The sequence below is a fragment of the Erpetoichthys calabaricus genome, chromosome 8, assembly GCF_900747795.2.
Source record: "Erpetoichthys calabaricus chromosome 8, fErpCal1.3, whole genome shotgun sequence".
NCBI classification, from domain to species: domain Eukaryota; kingdom Metazoa; phylum Chordata; class Cladistia; order Polypteriformes; family Polypteridae; genus Erpetoichthys; species Erpetoichthys calabaricus.
This window is the reverse complement of record NC_041401.2, coordinates 159,359,490-159,379,048: the sequence shown is the minus strand read 5'-3', so window position 1 is coordinate 159,379,048 and position 19,559 is coordinate 159,359,490. Positions and strand designations below refer to the sequence as shown.

General features: G+C 39.6%; 1 protein-coding gene across 8 annotated transcripts in view; it reads right to left on the bottom strand.

The window, feature by feature from the left end:
• Positions 1–52: 52 nt before the first annotated feature.
• Positions 53–19,559, bottom strand: part of ankrd44 (ankyrin repeat domain 44) — a 207,773-nt gene continuing 188,266 nt past the window's right edge. For 7 of the 8 annotated variants that reach the window (XM_028807658.2, XM_028807655.2, XM_028807660.2 and 4 more), the window contains 6 exons: positions 19,099–19,182; positions 18,437–18,582; positions 16,821–16,903; positions 11,895–11,977; positions 11,618–11,709; positions 53–8,638 (listed from right to left, as the gene is read on the bottom strand). In XM_028807658.2, the coding sequence (XP_028663491.1) occupies positions 8,349–8,638; positions 11,618–11,709; positions 11,895–11,977; positions 16,821–16,903; positions 18,437–18,582; positions 19,099–19,182 (778 nt within the window). In that variant the 3' untranslated portion in view covers positions 53–8,348. The remainder of the gene's footprint in view (positions 8,639–11,617; positions 11,710–11,894; positions 11,978–16,820; positions 16,904–18,436; positions 18,583–19,098; positions 19,183–19,559) is intronic. The other variant, XM_028807661.2, reaches the window with a different exon arrangement.

Genomic DNA, 19,559 nt, shown 5'->3' with positions numbered 1-19,559 from the left:
AGACCACAGTGGTATTAATGGCATTTACATATATTTAAGAAAGAGACAAATATAAATCTGTGAAATGCTTTTATCATAATCGGGTCCTTTGTCAGGATCCCCAGTTACAGTTTGCACAGATAAGCAGATTGTCACAATGTTCAATGCGTTTTGCAAAATTCAAACTAAAGTTTTTATTTTCATTTGTACCTTTAAAAAAAAAAAACAAAAAAAAACATTTAGCTTTATTTTCCAGCTCCACATAAAATATGAACAGTTATAATGTACAAAAAAGTTTCACTTCATGGTAAGTTTGCCACGTTAACAAAGTATACAAAACAGAATGTGTCTTACATTCAACAGAGGACAACAGTACATTTTTCCCGCCTAAAATCTGTCAGTCTCCCTCCCATTCTCCCTGAATCAACAAAATTCAGTGGTCTTGTATTGCTTTGTTGCCACTTACACTCTTCGTCTAAGAGTATAAAGTTTTTGTTTTCTACAACAATCTAAAGTAATACAAATGCAAAAATGTGAAAGAAGGCACAGGACTGTTCTAATTATGGGATGGCACAGGGTAGTTTATTAGTTCACTGAACAGGAACTTCAACACATTACTGTGAACTGTCAAGTCTTATCTAATCTTTGAATTTAGTGGTGGAGGCCATAAACACAAAATATTTCCACAGTAAAATACAAATAGGAACACATTGTTGCCTTGGGAAGTTCTGTATCATACAGGGTTTTCTGATTAGTATTTTCTGCACATGATCATTGATTTTCTTATTGCATAAACAGCACAATAAAAATTACAATTTGTAGGTAAAACTACATACAGTACAAAGTGATGTTTCAGTATGTGTCTGTGTAATTCAGTAAAACCAAAAAAGCATTTCGAAAAGTACCAGAGTATAAATGTGTCACCTTTTGAATGAATGAAATGCACTACAGATTTTGTGTGGATGATTTTTCCATTACTAAGTGAATTCACTCATCCATGCGTATTCTCATTCTACTTTACCCTTTACAGAGCCGATGAGGGCAACAAGTCCCAGCCGTGGACGAGATGCTGCCCAGGGCCGACCGTCACTCGCTACTTTAGTAGTCGGCCGCACTGTCTGGTGTTGTATCCCAATCAGTTCAATTCTGGGAGTTTTTTTTCTACTTGGGAAATATTAAAAGCCCCTACTGAAATATATATACTTATAGTCATAATTACAATATTTTGGTAGAATAGGTTTATGTTAAAAGTGATGGAAACAAAATGATTAACTCTTAAATTTCAATGGTGGATAACATCACTAAGAGACAGTTAGACATCAAAGTAAATGCCTCAAAAGATGATTTCTTTGACAAACACTTCAGCAAACAACAAAATCGGTGTTGATTGGTGAAGTGCTTCTGATTTGCAATCATTTTTATATCGTTTTTTTCCACATTAATAGTGCAAATCCAATATGTTTTGTTACGTTACTCTCAAACTGTACACATTTATCACTTCAGGCACTTTTCCTCACGTGATACAAAAAGAAACATTTCACAAAGATGTTATGAATAATTTAATCCTTGCGTTTCGTTGTCAAAATTAGAATTAAACATGTCTTAATTTAATCAATATTTTAGGATATTTGGATTCATATGACAGTATTTTTTTAATTAAAACAATAACTGACTAAAGTTTTTATTATACAAATGAAATCCAAGGATATACAAGTACAGTGGAACCTCGAGATACGATCACCTCTGTATACGAGAAATTCAAAATACGAGGAAAGTATGAGCGAAAAATTCAGATCTAAATGCGAGCATTGGCTCGCGTAACGAGCCATGAGCCAGGCTGTGGGTATAGCTCGCGGCTTAGCGAGGGGGCGTGGTAGCAGTTGCGAGCCGCGATCTGCGGTGTCTGCGTTTCTCACTTAAGTGCACAGGTGGGAAAGTGCCCACATCCATGATTGTTCCTGTGGCTGATGGGCTGCAGCTGCCATGTCCTCCCCGCATATATAGAGAAGCGCGAGCCGGTTAAGGGGGAGAAGAAGTAAAAGAAAAGAGAGGAGAGAGAGCGAAGGCAGGCGGGCGGGCGGGCGAGTGAGTGCAGGCTCGCGTGTAGCTGAACAGTGAGCTGAACAGGCGAGCCAAACAGCTGAAGCAGGATGGTGTAGAGAAGGTCAGCTGCATTAAGAGTGTCTCGCCTGTTGCAGAGCCCGCAGGTGAGACGCTAACAGAGAAGAAGCACCGGGGATTGTCATCTGTTTTTTAAAGACTGCATCCTTTTGACGTTTTAACCTCGTGTTAAAGGATTGTTATTCTTGTGTATTTTAAACCTCCACTTCACAACTGTTTTAAGGATTATTTATTTAAAGATTTATTGAATGCTCTACTGCACTTTGGACACCTGTTTTGATTCTTTTAATAATCAGTTATATTATTTACCAGTGTTATTTATTAAAGGTAGACTACAGTATATATAATTTATCAGTGTTATTTGTTAGGAAAATTGATTTTTATGTTAATATATTTGGGGTGCAGAACGGATTAACTGGATTTCCATTTTTTTCAATGGGGAAGTTTGTTCTAGATACAAGAAATTCGCTATACAAGCTCAGTGCTGGAACGAATTAAACTCGTATCTAGAGGTTCCACTGTATATAACTTCTGAACACAAGCCTGACTGGTCTATGATACTCTGTGTATGAATTCATTCATTTAACAGTTGCACCGGGGAAATTACTGTGAAACATTACATACAACGTTCTGCACTGCAGGGAATACAAAACATATATTAAGTGAAAATAACAGCTTTTTCTTGTTTTGGTCGGCAACACAGGAAGGAAATCCTTACTTACATCTAACAATGTAATTTGTGCTAACAAAATAATATAACAACACACTATCATTTAAGTGCTTTAGTCACTAAAGGTCAAAAATTTTCAAGGCCTCACATCGTAACATTCCTGAAAAAAATACTGTATAAAGGATTAACAATAATCGTACCTTTTGACACATAAATATATCCCCCAAAACACTGTTTACAAGGCAGTTTTAGACCAAAAATTGTTAACATTAAAAAGAGTTTTTCAACAAAAGTTTGGAATGTAACACAATGGATTTAATTTATTATCAAAAAATAGATTCCATGTAAAACTAGCAGATTCTGGAAACATTTTACATTGAATACATGAGAGGCTGAGACTGGTTCTTGTAAACAGTGACATGTCAACAACACCATCAGACAATGGAGTGTCCCCCCTGGAAAGTTAAACTTCAATCTGCTATCGCTGGCACACAGAGGCTTACCTTTTCTTGCTGAATTGAAAAAAAAAATGCACATTTCTGATCTCGGCACGTAAACTGAGCCCACATCACACCTCACAGGGACCTGCCCATAGACTCTTACAACAATTTGTCTCCAACCCAATGGTTACAACTTTTACACAAACCCCCCCAAAAAAAATCCTTCAAGTCTCTGTGGTACGTTTGTATGCTTGCTTCAACTATGGTGGATTCGTTTGAGTTGAGTCTTGCTGGCAACTGATTTCAAATCCCCTTCACAACCTCAAACTCTTTGTCTTGGCCCTGATCTGTGGAGAATGAAGAACAAGCCACAGTGACTCTTTGTACGCTATGGGATGCTTCAGACTGTCTACATCCCTGAACTACATTTGAGACCAGTGCTCTGGGAATGTGGGGTAACTGTTTTTTCTGGAATCCACTTCTTGAAAGCAAGATATTTGAAATGGTGCCCACAGCTTCTATCCTGGCAGTAGGTATCACTTATGTGGCATTACTGGATTACAACAGTGGTGGTGTTTAACACATGTTTTGTGTGCAAAGCGTAGGGTCTCCTGCTCCCATCCATACAAAGTCTGCACAAGAGGAATGTCAAAAAGTTGTCTTGGCATTTCATCTCCTTTCTTGACGTCCTATTTCTGTCTTCATATGGCAGCGTGATCTCAGCATTCATTGAGTAAAAAGATTCTGGAACAGTGTGAATAAATCTTAAAATTGTTCAATGAAATGATTATGCTGGGGCGTATGTCATTGTTTCTTGAATATGCTTATTCTAGAGGTTATTTTATAGATATTTAATTGGATTTATTTCTAAATATAATGTCAAGTCCAATCAGAAAACGTTTTGTACTGTGTGGAGGAGATGGCTGCCAGAAGTGTTTTAGTTTCGTCTGTCCATTCAAGAGCAAATCATTTTTGAACTAATCATTTTTGTCTAAATCTGTTCCTATTTTTTTCCATAAGTATGACTACATTACTGGTTTTACCCTGTTGTCATTTTTTTACAGGTGCAGTCAGCATCAGAAGCATTTACATTCTGCTAAAAATAATTCAGTGAGTTATAGAGCCTTAAACTGAATATTGGGATTCAGAAAAGAAAGCTGGGAATATTGTCTTCAGTTTTTATGTTCTATTTGTGAAGTTGGACGTTGTAGCAAGAAAAAAATAATGCTCCAGTATCGTGTGCTCTTGTTTACTTCACACCCATCATAAATGCTCCACTTGCACATATTCATTTACTTGCCTTGCTATAGCAGGTGAATTAGATGCTATGATAGGAGCCGACACAGGTGGAAACATGCAGCAAAACTTTGGCTGTTACACTGAACACAAAGATGGAAATCTGTCTGCTTGTAGCCAACAGAGGAGACCTGATTGCAGACTGGATGAAGATACAAAGTCCCTGCAGTGCCCTGGAAGGAACAAGCAGAATGCTGTGCGCAAAGCCAACGGGTAAAGAAATAAGCTGGGAGGACAAAACCTGAAACCTAAAGCTTGTGAAGACAACTTCCTGCTGCTGTGCTAGGAATGCTAAAAGTGACCAGAGTCGTTGCTTGGTTGCTCTGCCATTTTTCTTTTTCTTTCATCTGCTTCCACATAAGACCACAAGGCAGTCCTACTATAAAACCCAGTAAACAAAAACATTTGGAGGAAAAGGGAACAAAAAGCTGCAGCAGAGCTTGGTGGCTCATACTGACACAGCTATGTCAGTGTAAAGGATCAGACATTAAGTAAAGTGCAGAAGTGAAAAAAGAGGAGCAGGAGGAATGCAAACTCTCTGTCCAGAATGCTATGTAAATGATGGCAGAATAAACTGGGGCCAAAGTAAAATGGTGAAAAAAAAACAGTGAAGATTAAAATGTGCATGCCATGGGGAAATACACATGGGAAAAGACGACAGAGTGTCACGAGGAGATAAAAGGGAGTGGAAGGACACAAGGTCTTCTGCAGTGCACTCCTTGGGAGTGAGTATTCCTTGCTAGATAGTTCTCCACACTCACCTTGACAGTACGTTTTATAGGATTATGGGATCATTGTTGTCACTTGTACAGAGTACAGTGACAAATTACAAAAAACAGACATCATTTATCACTTGTATGATATAAAAGAGAGTGTCTGCCAGATGATTTAAGGTAGTGTGTCATGTCTAGTTTTTAGTCACATTTAATTTTTGTATTTGTAAACTAGTTGTTTCAATCCCTACAGATTATATATAATCTCATATTAAGAAAGCAACTGAAATGTAAAAAAGCAGAGCTTGTTTGATGTATTTTTCAGGAGACTAGTTGGATTACTAAAGTTTATCTAATGTAATGTACTTTAATCTAAGCCAAGCAAGACGTCCTGCTTTTATACATCTTCAGAATAACCTGAAGGAGTTTCGCTTTTGATTGACCCTCACTGGCGGCTGAATGATGGAATTGTGAGGAAGACTGAGGCTGGGACTTCACAGTCAAGTGAATGTGAGTAACAAACAAACCTTCCGTTCTGTATGCGTTTAAAGCCAACACACTGCATCATGCTGTCTGTGTCATTGAAGGACATATCATGAAATACTCAAAACACTTTCTGAAAGCTACTGGTTGTTTAAGCACATTGTGTCTTAAATAAGAATTGTCTCTCTTGAGCAAAGCTGCATGGTACAAGAGACATGCGTGTGTATAGCACCTAGGCATACATTCTGATAAGTCTATTTTTCCATGGCTTTATTGTTCAGAATTTGATGAATTAACGACATCAAAGACAAAACACCTACAGCCATTTGACATTCCTCTCCAAGTTTACAATCAAAAGAACACGCAGTTAAGATATGGATAGGAAGAGATTACCCATTTAGCCAGTATATGATACTACACATTAACAACACACATTTATATCAATACAGTGCACTGACTGCGGACAGTTTGCGCACTATGACCAGGAGCCAATGGGGGGTGAGAGTGGAGTGTGAAGTATTCTGGATTTCAACAACATAAGACAGGTGAGCCACATACAACACTCACCACCCTTTTAAATAAAATGTAACGTGATTTACAACACTATAACACCTGTAAGAAAGGTTTCAGATTGGACAGTTTGAGAAAAAACAAATTTCTTTGTGAGTATTAGAAGAAAAATACATAGAAGAATCCTTAACACAAGGCAAAAAGGTGCTTAACCTAGAAATATACACGAGCCCAAAAAGTTTGGCAAAACAACAAAGGCCTTGACCTGCATACAGGTCTGGCTGAATTTTAATGGTTGCTTCAGACTCAAGTGCTGTTAAATAGCATCAAGGAATGTCCAGGGACATTGTGTACTGAATATCTGGAAAAATTTTGTGGATACTAGAGAGTTGATACAAGCTTCTAGAATTAGGCCAAGTATTGCACAAACATGTTTTCCTTGTGAGAAACCACAGAGCCACATAATGGTAGAAGGATAGAGTCCTGTGTTGAAGATACTTGGGACTCTTGAAGGCTTCTGTTCTCATGAATAAGGTCAGACTTGCATAGAGCTAGGCCAGCATGCATTTAGTCTTAGTTAAAAGAAAGCAGTGAAAGTGATTACACACTTTGGCAGCGATTGCAGATTCCCAGAACTGTCGCACTAAATGGACAGAGTTCTTTACAATGGTTGCTCAAGACTTGGGAGCCCCTGTGCAGAACGACCAAGTACTGTAGAACTCAAACTCCTCCTCTGGGTAGGAATGTCTACTATTAAACAGTTACATGCAAATGTGGGCAGCTGACATACGTGACCCGGAAGCCATGAACGTGGGCACTGATCTAAAGAGTAGTCACGTGTTTTATAAAAGACCCAAACAAAATCCACAATTGAACCCAAACAGTATAAAGTCCACCTTGTTCAACAAGGTTGATGCTGGAGTAAAATTTGTGCTTTGCTCTATTTATCCATCTGGTAATTTCCAGGCCAATTCAGGGAGCAGGAAATAGCAGTAGGATGGGAGGCCAGTCCATTGCTGGCTGCACTCAAATATAGCTATACACACACACACACACACACACACACAGAATTTTAGAGACGCCAGTCAATTTGACAACACGTCTTGAGAAGAGACAGGATCATGAAGACTCCACACAAAGGCACCACAGACCCAGAATCGAACTGGGGCCCACATGCTATCTGGTGTCAGCCATGCCATCCATTCTTCGCCTTCGTCGATTTAAAAAGTAGCAGCGGGTCTTGTCTGACAAAGCACAGCATTGGCTTTAGACTAAAACTGGCCTGACAGGACTGATGTTATCCAATGACCCTTTGTAACTGATTATATTGGTCCATCTTAAGAGGCATAAAAAGTGGACCGCCCACACTGCCCCATAAGGGGTGAACATTTGCTGACTATTCTTTCCCGTTCACTTGCAATATTTCCAGCAACTTTGGTTATTTACTGTCTGATGGCCTCTGTGTTTGGACTACAGTACAGCTGGAGATGTTAAAGTACAAATTTGGCTCTTCTGAAAGAAGTAGGTAGCGGCCATGTTCAGCTTTATCAGTTGGTCACATTTATAAAACTAACGTTGAATGTAGCAGTGCAAAAACAACTAGATGTTGGGCAGTCTTTCCTGGTGTCTGGCACATATAATTTGAAAACAGGCCATTCTTCTTTATGATTTATCATTTTTTCAAAGGATAAGCAAAACTCCTTAATTTTTAGTAGCGAGAGTGAGGTGCATTGGCTCCAGTCCACTTTTTGCCACTAAGAATTCAGAAGCATTTAAGAGCAAAGGCTTTGGCCTGATCGTATATTGTAATGCTCTTAAAACAGCATTTAGTCTTGTGCTGAAACCCCACAAAATGGCCAAAAACTGTGAAATCTATAGAGATTAAAAAAAAAAAACACTGCTATCGTGCTGGCATGTCAGTCCAAGCTACAGCTTGTATGTAACATGAATGTAAATTGGTTTTTAACTGTTTAGAAAGCTTTGCTTATTTTCTGTTTGTTCTCAAAGTTCACAGTGCAAAATGTTATGCCCTTGTCAGACAGACGGGTAGGATCAAGGGCAAGAAGTGACTTGAGGTGGCAAGCTGAGAGGGACAGGCCTCAGAAGTACAGTAACGACATGTCCAGAATCCGAGTTTCAGAATGTCTCAGAGTCCGAGTCGTTCTCAGGATCATCATCTTCACTGCCCACGTTGTTTGTGCAAGCTGTTACACAGCCAGTGCTGATGGTCCTTTGTGAAGTTGGCACAGCATTCTGCAGTCCAGCACAGACCCCTTGGCCCAATCGGCCAGCCTTCAAGACCGCAACAGGGGATGCTGAGGGATTTCCAGTACTGCAAGGGGAGAAACACATCATGGTAGCCAGAATGAGAGCCAGGCAGTCGGCCACGTCTTTGTTAGGAGCACAAGCCAAGGCTGGGGTGTGACCTGAGGGGGCACAGAGCAAGAAGATCAGAGAGCATTCCATTAGTGTGCAAGGCAGCGCAGCAGAGCGAGGGACAAACATGCACTCAGACAACAGGCAGACAGCGAGGTGGGCTCCAGCACTAAAGTGCACTGACGGGCACGTGGGCCAGTCCACTTGTGTGTTAGCAAACGTGATTGGAGCAAGACACTCTTAGGGCTTATTTGTACGGTGTCTCCTAGTGCACAAACACCTCACTAGTGCTTCTTCATGACTCATTCTCTATAATAATAAAGGGGGCACTGCTTAAATGGGACTGGGAATTCAAGTCAGTGCTACACTGGTTGAAAAGCCACAGTCACACGTTGATGTTCAATTTGAAATCCAAGAGGATGCAAATATCTTTCATCTATCTTGTATAGTAAGGCCTTTCCAGTGTTTAAATGCTGCCTTCATTTCACTAATGTGCTACAGTGAAACAATTATTGGAGCTTGTTTGTTTAATCTTTAAGAGCAAACTCTAACAAAATGTCAGACGATTTACTCCGGCAGCTGTATGAACTAATCTTAAATACTTAGGTGTTCAATATCTGTCCAGGAGATCCTAAAGAAAAACAGATTAGACAAACAGGTGAGTACACAGCAACAAACACAGATGTATGAATGAGAGCTTTATGCTATCAATATTTCAAAAACCATGCAGAGAAGAACAGTTGCATCTAGCAGAACAAGCCCAGCCATGGTAGAGCACACCTCACCTAGGGAGTGGCCCACATTGGGTCTAAGGTGTCACAATGGCATATCACATGGTATAAAAGTAAATGATGTGGGGGTTCTCAGTGTCCTGCACAGGAGGAAACTATGGATCCATTTCCCTCTATCGAGTATACAGCAATAGGTCACTCCCTGCCTCATGTATATGTATACCTGTCACCGTCTTCTATGTACACAAATCCTTAAACACATATGACTGCCTATAAAGGCATCTGAGTATCGATCTGACCTGACTTTTTATGCCAAACTCAGTTCTATGTAGTGTATATGCTGGAAAGATGTGTAACATGGGCAGTGGTCCAGTATTTCACCTGTTGGCACTACTTGAATAGTGCTGGTCTTAGAGTGCTTAGCTGCCATTCAAGCTTTAACCAGCCACTGAGCTGCACAGAAACTGTTGGGCCTTTTCCAGGAATTTGTTTTCTCTTTTAGTAGAATTGTAACACTCAAACCTTCACAAAAACAGGAGACCAGACAGGGTCATTGTTCATTCATCCTGCCATCAATTTATTTACTGAACCCCAATATTCTGAATCATGGTTGTGAGGAACAATTGCTTATTCCAGCAGCATCACCAGGAATGAATCCTTAAGTGGAGTGAAACTGTAATGTGTGCACCTATTCCTCTAGGGCCAATTTAGGGTAAACAATCAACCTACCATCGAGTAACATCTTTAGGACATGTGAAAAAAACAGCTGAACAAAGGACTGAACGTGGTAGTAGGTGTGGTTGTATTGTCACACGTGCAGAGTACTGTGAAAGTTTTAGTTGTTTGTATGTCCAGGCAAGATTCAGCAATAGATAAACATTCAAATTCTTCTGGTACCTGTCTAAGAAATATAAAACGTACCTAAATTCTTTTGTTCAGCAGACTTTAACCTAATAATTTTTCTGATATGTGTTTAAAAAAAAAAAAAAAAAGAAAATCTAAATTATATCTTAATTTAGTAGATTTTATATCATATTCGCCTGACTGGGCTTCACTAAAGTCTAAGAAGCTCTGCATGTTCTTGACACTGTTGCAAATGCACTGCTAAACCTCCCGCTGGTCCTGATTCTACACAAGGTCTCTATACTGTACAGTGTATTCCCCGAAGAAGAAGGTGCAGCTTTGTGCAGATAATAACCAGAGCATTATATAAACCTAGGACTTTGGAGCTATGAATATAATGGAATCAATGAATGAAGATTTTTAGCTTTACTTTTGTCAATATGCAAAGTCAGACCTCCAAGTCACTTTGATTTTACCTGGTACCCTGCATTTATTTACCTGTGAGGCTAAACAGTAGACTATTACAACCTATTTTAAAAAGTCATGATTGCAGAAAAATATTTAGCCCATTTGAAAACAAGCTAGCTGACTTCAATTAGAAAAAACAGTACTGAACCTGTCAAGTTAGTTTTGCGTGTGGCTCCTTTGTTATGTCTTTCTTACAAGGCAAGCCAGCATGAAATGAAACCATGTTGATTAGGCTTTGTTTTTAAAGGCCAACAAATCCCTGACTTCAGAAAACAAAGGCAGATCATGTTTAGAATTAAATACTAAACCAGAGCACTGGTTACACCCTTAAATAAGAGATTTGTGAAATACAGTAGACGGGATTGTTAAGTTACCAAAACTACAAAAAAATTGTCATTTGGTGGAGGTAAGTATATTGTGCATAATGAACATAAAGCAGCTATGTATTTGGGGGGTTGGGTAGGGGGCATAGCAAACAAAGACTAAAATACACTGGGGAATAATAGCCACATACTAACAACATGACATTATTGTATCCCTGGGGACAGTAAGTAGCAGTTTCAGGTTATGTATCAATGTATAGTTGATATTTGTCAAAGGCATGCAGCCATTGCTATGCCATGGCTCTGGCTGTTTGGAAAAAATAGGCAAGTTGTTATAAAGAGAGGGGTTAACGAACCCATCAATCAAAATTGATGTAGGTGGGCCTCAGTTCCTGTTTGAGGTTTCCTGGGGACATGGCCCAGCAAGTAACAGTAAGTATAAGGTAAAGCACACATTTCAAAAGATGTTACTATTATTGTCTCAATTTTTTTGAAGCTCCCACTAACTTTTTGTTATGAGTAAAATTAATGTTCTCCTTGTCATAGTCTGTAATGTGTTATAGACCCTGAAATTTTCTATGGCACCCGCTCAATTTGTGTGTCAGTGATATTCATACTGTATCAGAGCAGAGGTCTGTTTCCTCTCTTATCAGAATATACGCACCATTCTCATCCAAGGCCTGCACACTGGCCCCTCTGGACAGCAGCTCCTGTACAACCTGCTTGAGTCCATTTCTGGCAGACAGATGAAGAGGACTGGAAGAGAAAACAAAGGTGCAAAATTATGAAGGACTGATAGGAGTGACGCAGAGTACTTCAACACACACACACACACACGCGCGATTGTTCAATTCAGCCTCTTGATTTAATATGGAAATTCCACAGTTGGATCTTCGGAATGATACAAGTAATCCTGGTAACATGAAAATTGTAACACTTACGTTTGTAATGCTGCATTTGTTGCATTTATAAGACTCTGATCTTTTATCTTCTCAAGAATCACCAAGGCACATTTTGCATGACCCTGAGATGATTAGAGAAAAACAGACAGACAGTGCTTCAATAACACTCATCCAACACCACTGTATAGCATACATTTTGCTAATATGCTAAGAATCAGAATTTAAAATTTATTTTTTTTTTAACTGGAGTCCTAACAAGACTTAAACAGCCATCAGTCATTTCCTCTTATTGTAGGGTACAGTCACAGGTGAAGTGGAGTAGCCTATCCCAAGAGTACTGGATACAAAGCAAGAACAAACCATGGAGAGAACAATAGTCTATCACAGGGCATACTGTTTTATTTAGCACCACATTACAGTTGGCAATCAACCTAATCTGCATCTCTTAGGGTTGGGGGTTCAGGTAAGAGTGTCAGGAGAAAACTGACATGTGGTGGCATCTTGCGCCGTCGTGAGTGGCAGCCATTCCAGCAGCTCCGTGTACGTCTTTATCAGTATGCTGCTGCTGGAGTATGTGAATTTCCCCTTGGGATTAATAAAGTATCTATCTATCTATCTATCTTAGACTAGGATTTGACCGGCGAAATCTCATTAACCACTTTGCCACAATGTACTCAACATTTTAACTCATTAGTGCTAAGTATACTTTTGGAAACCTGGAACACATCTGTTGTTGGGTAGCTTGAGGTTTGCTGTCCACATGCTTGATTCCGTAGTTACATGGTGTCAGACCTCACTATTTCTCTTCCTGATGTAGGGCTGTCATCTTCAAGCAGACTTTTGGTATGATGGCTATACATCCTTAAATGCCTTACTATTTGGGGACCTAACAGGGCCATAGTTAATGAATTGTGTAAACAAATTTAGAAGATGTAAAAAAACAGAGTTCAGAGCTCAACCCCTTTATTATACAGAATTGACTTTGCTAAGTTTGGTTTTTTTCAAGTCAAAGTCATTTCTTCACAATAATGCTATATTTTGTTTTGCCACTTGAAATGATGTTCTAAAGTTAAGCTTTTTTAATATAAATTTTAAAATGACCTTGTCTGTGCTTGTAGTTTACTGTGGAGCTTAAGGGTACATAGGTCATAGGTGATAGAAAAAGCCTTAAAACTTACCAAATACATCCATTTTGAAGCAGCAAAGGTTTCCATCTATATATATAATTCTCTAAGCTGCCACTAGAGCGGGCTCATGTGCCCGGACGCAACAACTCACCGACCACCACGTAAGTCGCTTTCGTCTGTGCTAGGAGTCCACATGCACCTCTGAGCCACGTTGACTTTTCATTATTCTTTTCGGTTATGACGCACGCACCACCATCGCAAACTGTTTTACACGCCATGGTCTTAGAGTTGGTGGGTGGGTCTCTGTGAGTTGCTCTTGCAAGCGGGCACATGACCAGGCGGTGTGTATGCTTTGAGAACGAGGGTGGACGCGGCAGGACCATGTAAGAAGAGGCATGTTTGTTGTGGATGTGAATTGCTGAATGCAGCGTCTAAAACAGTTTGCGAGGGGTATCCCATGGGATCCTTAAAACAATCCTTTAAAACTGAGGTTAAAACACAATGAAGGAAGCAGTCTTTAAAAACCAATAAGCCCTGTGCCTCTGTTTCATTAGCGTCTCACCTGTTTCACCGATGCAGGCCCTGCAACAGTCGAGACGCTCTCTCAGCAGCTGACCTTCTCTGTGCCTGACTCCACTATAGGCTGCAACAAAATTATGAAAGTACGGGCGCATTTGTTTCACACAAGCTGTGTGTGTGAGTGGGTTGGTGTTAGTTAGTTAATTAGTTACTCGAAGGATTTCAAGATTTAATATGCACAAGCGGTAACACTGCAAAAGCAGCCCAAACCAGAAAAGACGGCTGGCAAAAAGTGGCCGACAAACGAGTGTGCATTGTACTTACTGAAAGCAGCGTTACGGATTTTGCAAATGTTCATTTTTTTCCCTCTGCTTAAAAAACATTTAAAAAGCGGCGTGATTATGCGGCGTATACTACGCCGCGGGTTGGTATGCAGTGTGTAAAACAGTTTGTTTGTCGCGGATAATTTGTCTTTTACTATTACACGAAGACAATTTCCTGTTAATACTTCGTTACATTGATATAGCAGTGTTCTCAGTATTCAAAGCGCTATCCACACAGTGAGGAACCAGGAAGCGAAACCACAATCTTCCACAGTCTCCTTACTGCAAAGCAGCAGCACTACTACAGCGCCACAAGGCAGTTAAAGAATACACCAGGCTTGATTTTGTTTTCACTTCTGTTTACAGCAATCGGGTCGTAGATAGCATTGTTGCAATGTTACTTTTCTTGGTGGCTTATTACATTACGGATGTTTCACATGTTCATTTTTTCCCCTGTGCTTAAAAGACATTAAAAAAGTGTTTCTCAACTGTGACTCCGGAACATCTCAGTATGCAAGCTATATTAAGCGTCAACAACGAAGATTCGCTACACCTTAATCTACAAGTACTGACACTTAACCCTACCGACGAAGTAACTTTCACCAGCGTGGCCTTCTTCGTCACAGACGATCCCGCTTTCAGTCACAGACAATTATATGTTGCTCTCTCCAGAGGTCTATCTTTTCATTCACTCACAGTGGTATCCACAAACCCACCCCATTTGGACAACTGTGTCGTTCAGGAAGTGTTCACCCATCAATACATAATTATGTGGCGCGGGTTGGCTAGTCTAAGAAAATATGCCTTCCATGTTTATGCAGCACCATTGTGATAACACAAGAAAACTAGAAATAATTGCTTTATCACAATTTGCTCCAAATCTCTTGAGGAAAGGATATGTTTTATGTTAGTCTGTCTGCTTGCAGTGGCCAAGGTGGGTGGCGTTATGACAACCAAATGCCGACCCCACCCAAGTTGCATTGTACTTTGTACACATGACAATACATGGGGACTGAACTGATTACACACCACTATATCTTGTTATATAATACGCTACCGTGGCTATCCGTTTGTCTGTCCAGGATTTTAAATCAGTTGTAGCTCTCAAACCGTTTGACCTGAAATCTGGTACACATATACTATGTGACGTCTACTATGCGCTTTCGGGGTGATGATTGACCTCCAAGGTCAAAGGTCAACTCAGGAAGGTCAAGGTCAAAAATCAAATAACCTGTAGTCTGAAGTTTGGTACACATATACTACACTGAAACTCTGCACTATTGCTTTATATTAAAAGCGAAGAGTTTTGGAATTATTACTGTTTTTATTTTATTGTAGAATCAACTCTCGGCAGCAGCCAGCAAGGCGGCTGAGTGGCGCATGTGTATGGGCGTCGTTTTCATCCCTACCACCTTTGCCGTCATTTCCCCTACCACTTCATATCTTAAATCATCCTGAGGCAGTGAAGACTTGAGTGCCAGCTTAAGTGAAAAATTAAGAAAAACGTATTAAGTAACTGTAACACAAACACTAACTTAATCAGTTTTAACACGAAAAGGTACTGACGGAAGAAGAGAAGAAGCGGGCCGCTGAGGTGGAGAAATGAATTGATGCTCAGGAAGCAGCAAACACATCAACCTCTGAGCAAACGAATGGTAAACATACAGAGAAAGAGTATGAACACTATGAACGCTCAAGTCAAGTGGATTCACTGCGCCATTACTGTTAATAAAAGTTTTCAGTTTCTGAAAGAGCCAGGCCATGTTTTTAGTGACGTGTCTTGTGCACTCACAATTAAAGAAAGAAAACTCAGAAAATGAAAAAGACAGAATGTGATATAGAGCAGATTGAAGCATCAAGTAAATATCAATTTTTTTAATGTATGATGAGTTGCTCTTGCTGAAAGTATGATAATAGAAGAACTGAGCACAATTCTTTTGAGTGAGCAAAATCACCAACACTAATGCCAATCAATCTGTAAATCCACGGTGAGAACATGCAATCTACATGTAGAGCCTGCCACTTACAGGCAGGAATGACAATTCATTCTGTCTATGTTTAAACATATGTACTGAATTTACTAAACTTTGTCCAAATTAAACTTAGGTGAATTGATGTAGCCAAACTGGCCTTATAATGTGTGAGCATGCTGTGTGTGTGACTGGCGCCCTACCTGTGGACTGTTCCTTCCTTGTGTCCATCCAGTGATTGCTGGGATAGCCTCCAGCTGTACCACAGGCCTGCCCTGAATTTGGGTTGAATGACTAAGACATCTGTTCAGTTCTTGTGGAAACAAATATGTGCTGCTACTCTCCTTTTTTGTAGGCTGCTTGGCCCTCCTCATGATGTATTTAAAATTTTATGGAGTGTGAAGTGCACTGTTAGAAGTATATTATATTGAAGATGAGAGTGTGGGGTGGTATTGCTTGCTGTCAGAGCTGAAGGTGCCACAAACATCTTTGTATCAACATTCAGTGTCAATAATGGCTGCCTACTGATGCCTTTCTGAGGTGAATCCACTCCCTGCTGGCCAGGAAGGGTGCCGCACTGCCAGGGAAGAAGACAAATGGCAATAGAAAGTTGCACACTTTTAAAATGGATGAATCTCAAAACAATGGTTTGCCTTTTGCTATTTTCCTTCCATAAAATGACATGAATATGCTGTTCTGTAATATGATTACAACTTGAGGATACAGATAATTGATGACATTTTTGGCCTGAAAAATGGATGTGTTTGGTATGAATTAAGGCTTTTTCCATCACCTATGATCCATTGTAAACTCTAAGAACAGACAAAGTATTTTTAAAATTTATAAAAGATGCTTAACTTCAAAACACAATTTCAAATGGCAAATTGATATATTAAATGATTGTGAAGAAAAACCTATTCTTAAACCTGTTATATATGTCTGACACTGAAAGGGACACCATATTTCCCACTCCCTGCCCACCCACATCAAGGTACAAAATCAGTTTCAGGTTTCAGATGAACATACGTTACTGCAGGCGAGGTGGAAGGCAGTGTTTTTGTGTTCATCCCTCAGGGTCAGGTTGGCGTTGGCACTTTTAACTAACACTTCTGAAACACATGAATAAAATCACAGAAATTAGTTAGTGAATTGAGGCTCAGCCTTCTTCATGCCTGCAGACTTAACAGAAATGAAAGAAGCAGTTGACCTTTAAACGGATTCATTTTATAGGTAAAAGATTTGAATATCTACACAGAATATTCATAAATAATTTGCTCAGGGACATTGCTTTAAATCTAAAAGGGTGACCTAAATGTCTACAGATCACACAATTAAAACAATTTGTTATTTACAATATAAAACTGTTTAATAAACTGAAAATACAAACCACAAATTCAACCCCCCCTCCCCCACCCACTAATCACAATGGCTTCATAATTCTGGTCACTCATCAAGGGTATAGTTTTAAAAGTATATTTTAGTTTAATATGAATGTATTGTCATACAATGCCTTATTTTATGTTTTGCTTCATAAATTGGAAGTAATGAAGATACCTGCTTGATAAACTGCTGCCACTGATACCTATTAGAGAGTGACAGTTTCCTCTTTTTGCACAAGTCCTTTTTCAGTTCATTATGTGTTTCAATGACGCTTGCTGTGCCTCTACTGTGAAGCATAATTTAAGTTTATGAAGCAATCCTCCACTGGACACATGTTCCTTCCTCCTTTCTTTTTAATCATTCTCTCCTCCTTTTCTTCTCACTGAAGCTATAGGTCTTATTTGTAAAATGTTATGTGAAAATTCTCACTATGAAAAGTGTCATATAAAATAAAGAGACTTGCGGTATATGTCTAGGCCTACAGTGGACTGCCACCCTGTTCAGGGCTCGGTTCTGCCGTGCACCCAATGCTATCAGAAGAGGCTCCGGCACCCGGTGATGGGCTTTACTTTACAGCATGTCTACTTACTAGGTGAAGAAAAGGAAGTTTAAGCACCAGTTAGCCAATACTTTCTGCAAGAGAACTGTTGAATTAGCGGAAGTATTGTACTGCAAGACTGATCTTTCCAATAGACCTCCAGAGCTTCATCCCATTAAAGAGGTTGTCGCTTTATATTCTGCATCACTGATAATGCCTGCTTGCACTATGGGTAAGACTGGAGTTGGGCTGATGATTATCTGACTCACATCAAGTAAGACCTGCAGTCCAACTGGCTGCCCAGCAGAGCTGTGGAATCATTATGCTGCGGATGTCTGCAGCTGGACCCATCTCAATCTTTAAGTTGAGAAAAAACGTTTTTATTACATGGTAATGCAGTATGACTGGCTTGATTACATGCACCCACATTGATGACAAAGGAGAGAACACAGCTGGGACTGACAGTCCTTATAATTAATTTTAAATTGCCAGACTTCATGTTCTTGATGTTGTAACCTTGATCATTGCTGTTTAGTTATTAACTTAAAAACAAAGTATTCTACTCATTGCATTCATCATCCATGCCCAAAGCTGCTCCAGAAGATCAGGTTTTGTAATATACAGTATGGAGCTCGAATTGTGATTACAATCCCTGATCTGTTTCAGCACAGTGGGTGACCATAGAATTAAATACTTTATATCTTATTAAATTACGGCTCCATACCTACTGCTCCAATTCGGCCAAACTCTGCTGCAATCATAACTGCAGACTTCCCTGATTGGTCAACCGCATTTACAGGTGCATTGTGGCTCAGAAGCAGCTGGAGACACTCCACGTGTTCAGAAAAGGCAGCAGCATGGAGAGGGGTCCTGTAAGAAGCAACTTAAACCATAAAACCAATGATACCACATTGATGGCAACTCAAACAAGAGATACCTAAATATCAAAAACCTGGCTAGAGATCTTTAGGCAAAATGAATATATTCATATTAGATAATGCCTGATCTGTTATGTTATGGAATGTCACATAGATCTTCCTTTCCAAAATTACAACGGTCACATAGCCTTCCTGAATAAATAATAAACATTCACTTGGATTTTCATTTCAAAAATAAAATAATTATGTACATTTTCAATTTACTGCTTAAATAATAAACATTATTTCAATAAGTGCTTAACAGCTATAAGTAACTTGTCAGCAGAACTGCTAACTCTGACTGTAGTTCCGCTACATGAAAGTACGACTCTCATTGTCCTCAGTACATGTGACAGCAGCGCCACCTGCCTTTGGATTTACAACTTGCTTGAGACTGAATGCTGAAGAGTCACTGCTGCAGCTTCTCTTCTAAAGACGATACAAGTGGCAGCACAAAAGCCTTCCTTACCTTCCTTTGGCATCCTTACACTCCACAATATCTGGACCCAGTGCTTCAAGCAAAATTGAGGCACAGCCTTCATGATCATTTATTCTGCAGTTACACAGGAAGAAAAGGCAAAGTCAACCTACTGTCATACACCAGTAATGGTGCTCTGCTCAAATAAAAACTGAGAATCTATTTCCCTCACACTCACCGTACAATAAACAAGACATGACATGATCTTACAGCAAGCTGTCATAGAGATGTGATGAACTCAGCAGTAGGCTCATTGCAAAACAATGTTGTTTTTCATTTAATTAGTCCATGTAGAGAATATGCTTAAAAACAGCATTTCCTTGACACAACAGACTAACTGGGATAAAGAGGCGGCAATAGCTAATAAACTATTTGAGGTATGTTGTTTGCAGAGATTCATTGGCATACAGTAACAATGACTCTAAAAGCTCAGGATGCCTGTCTTATGTGGA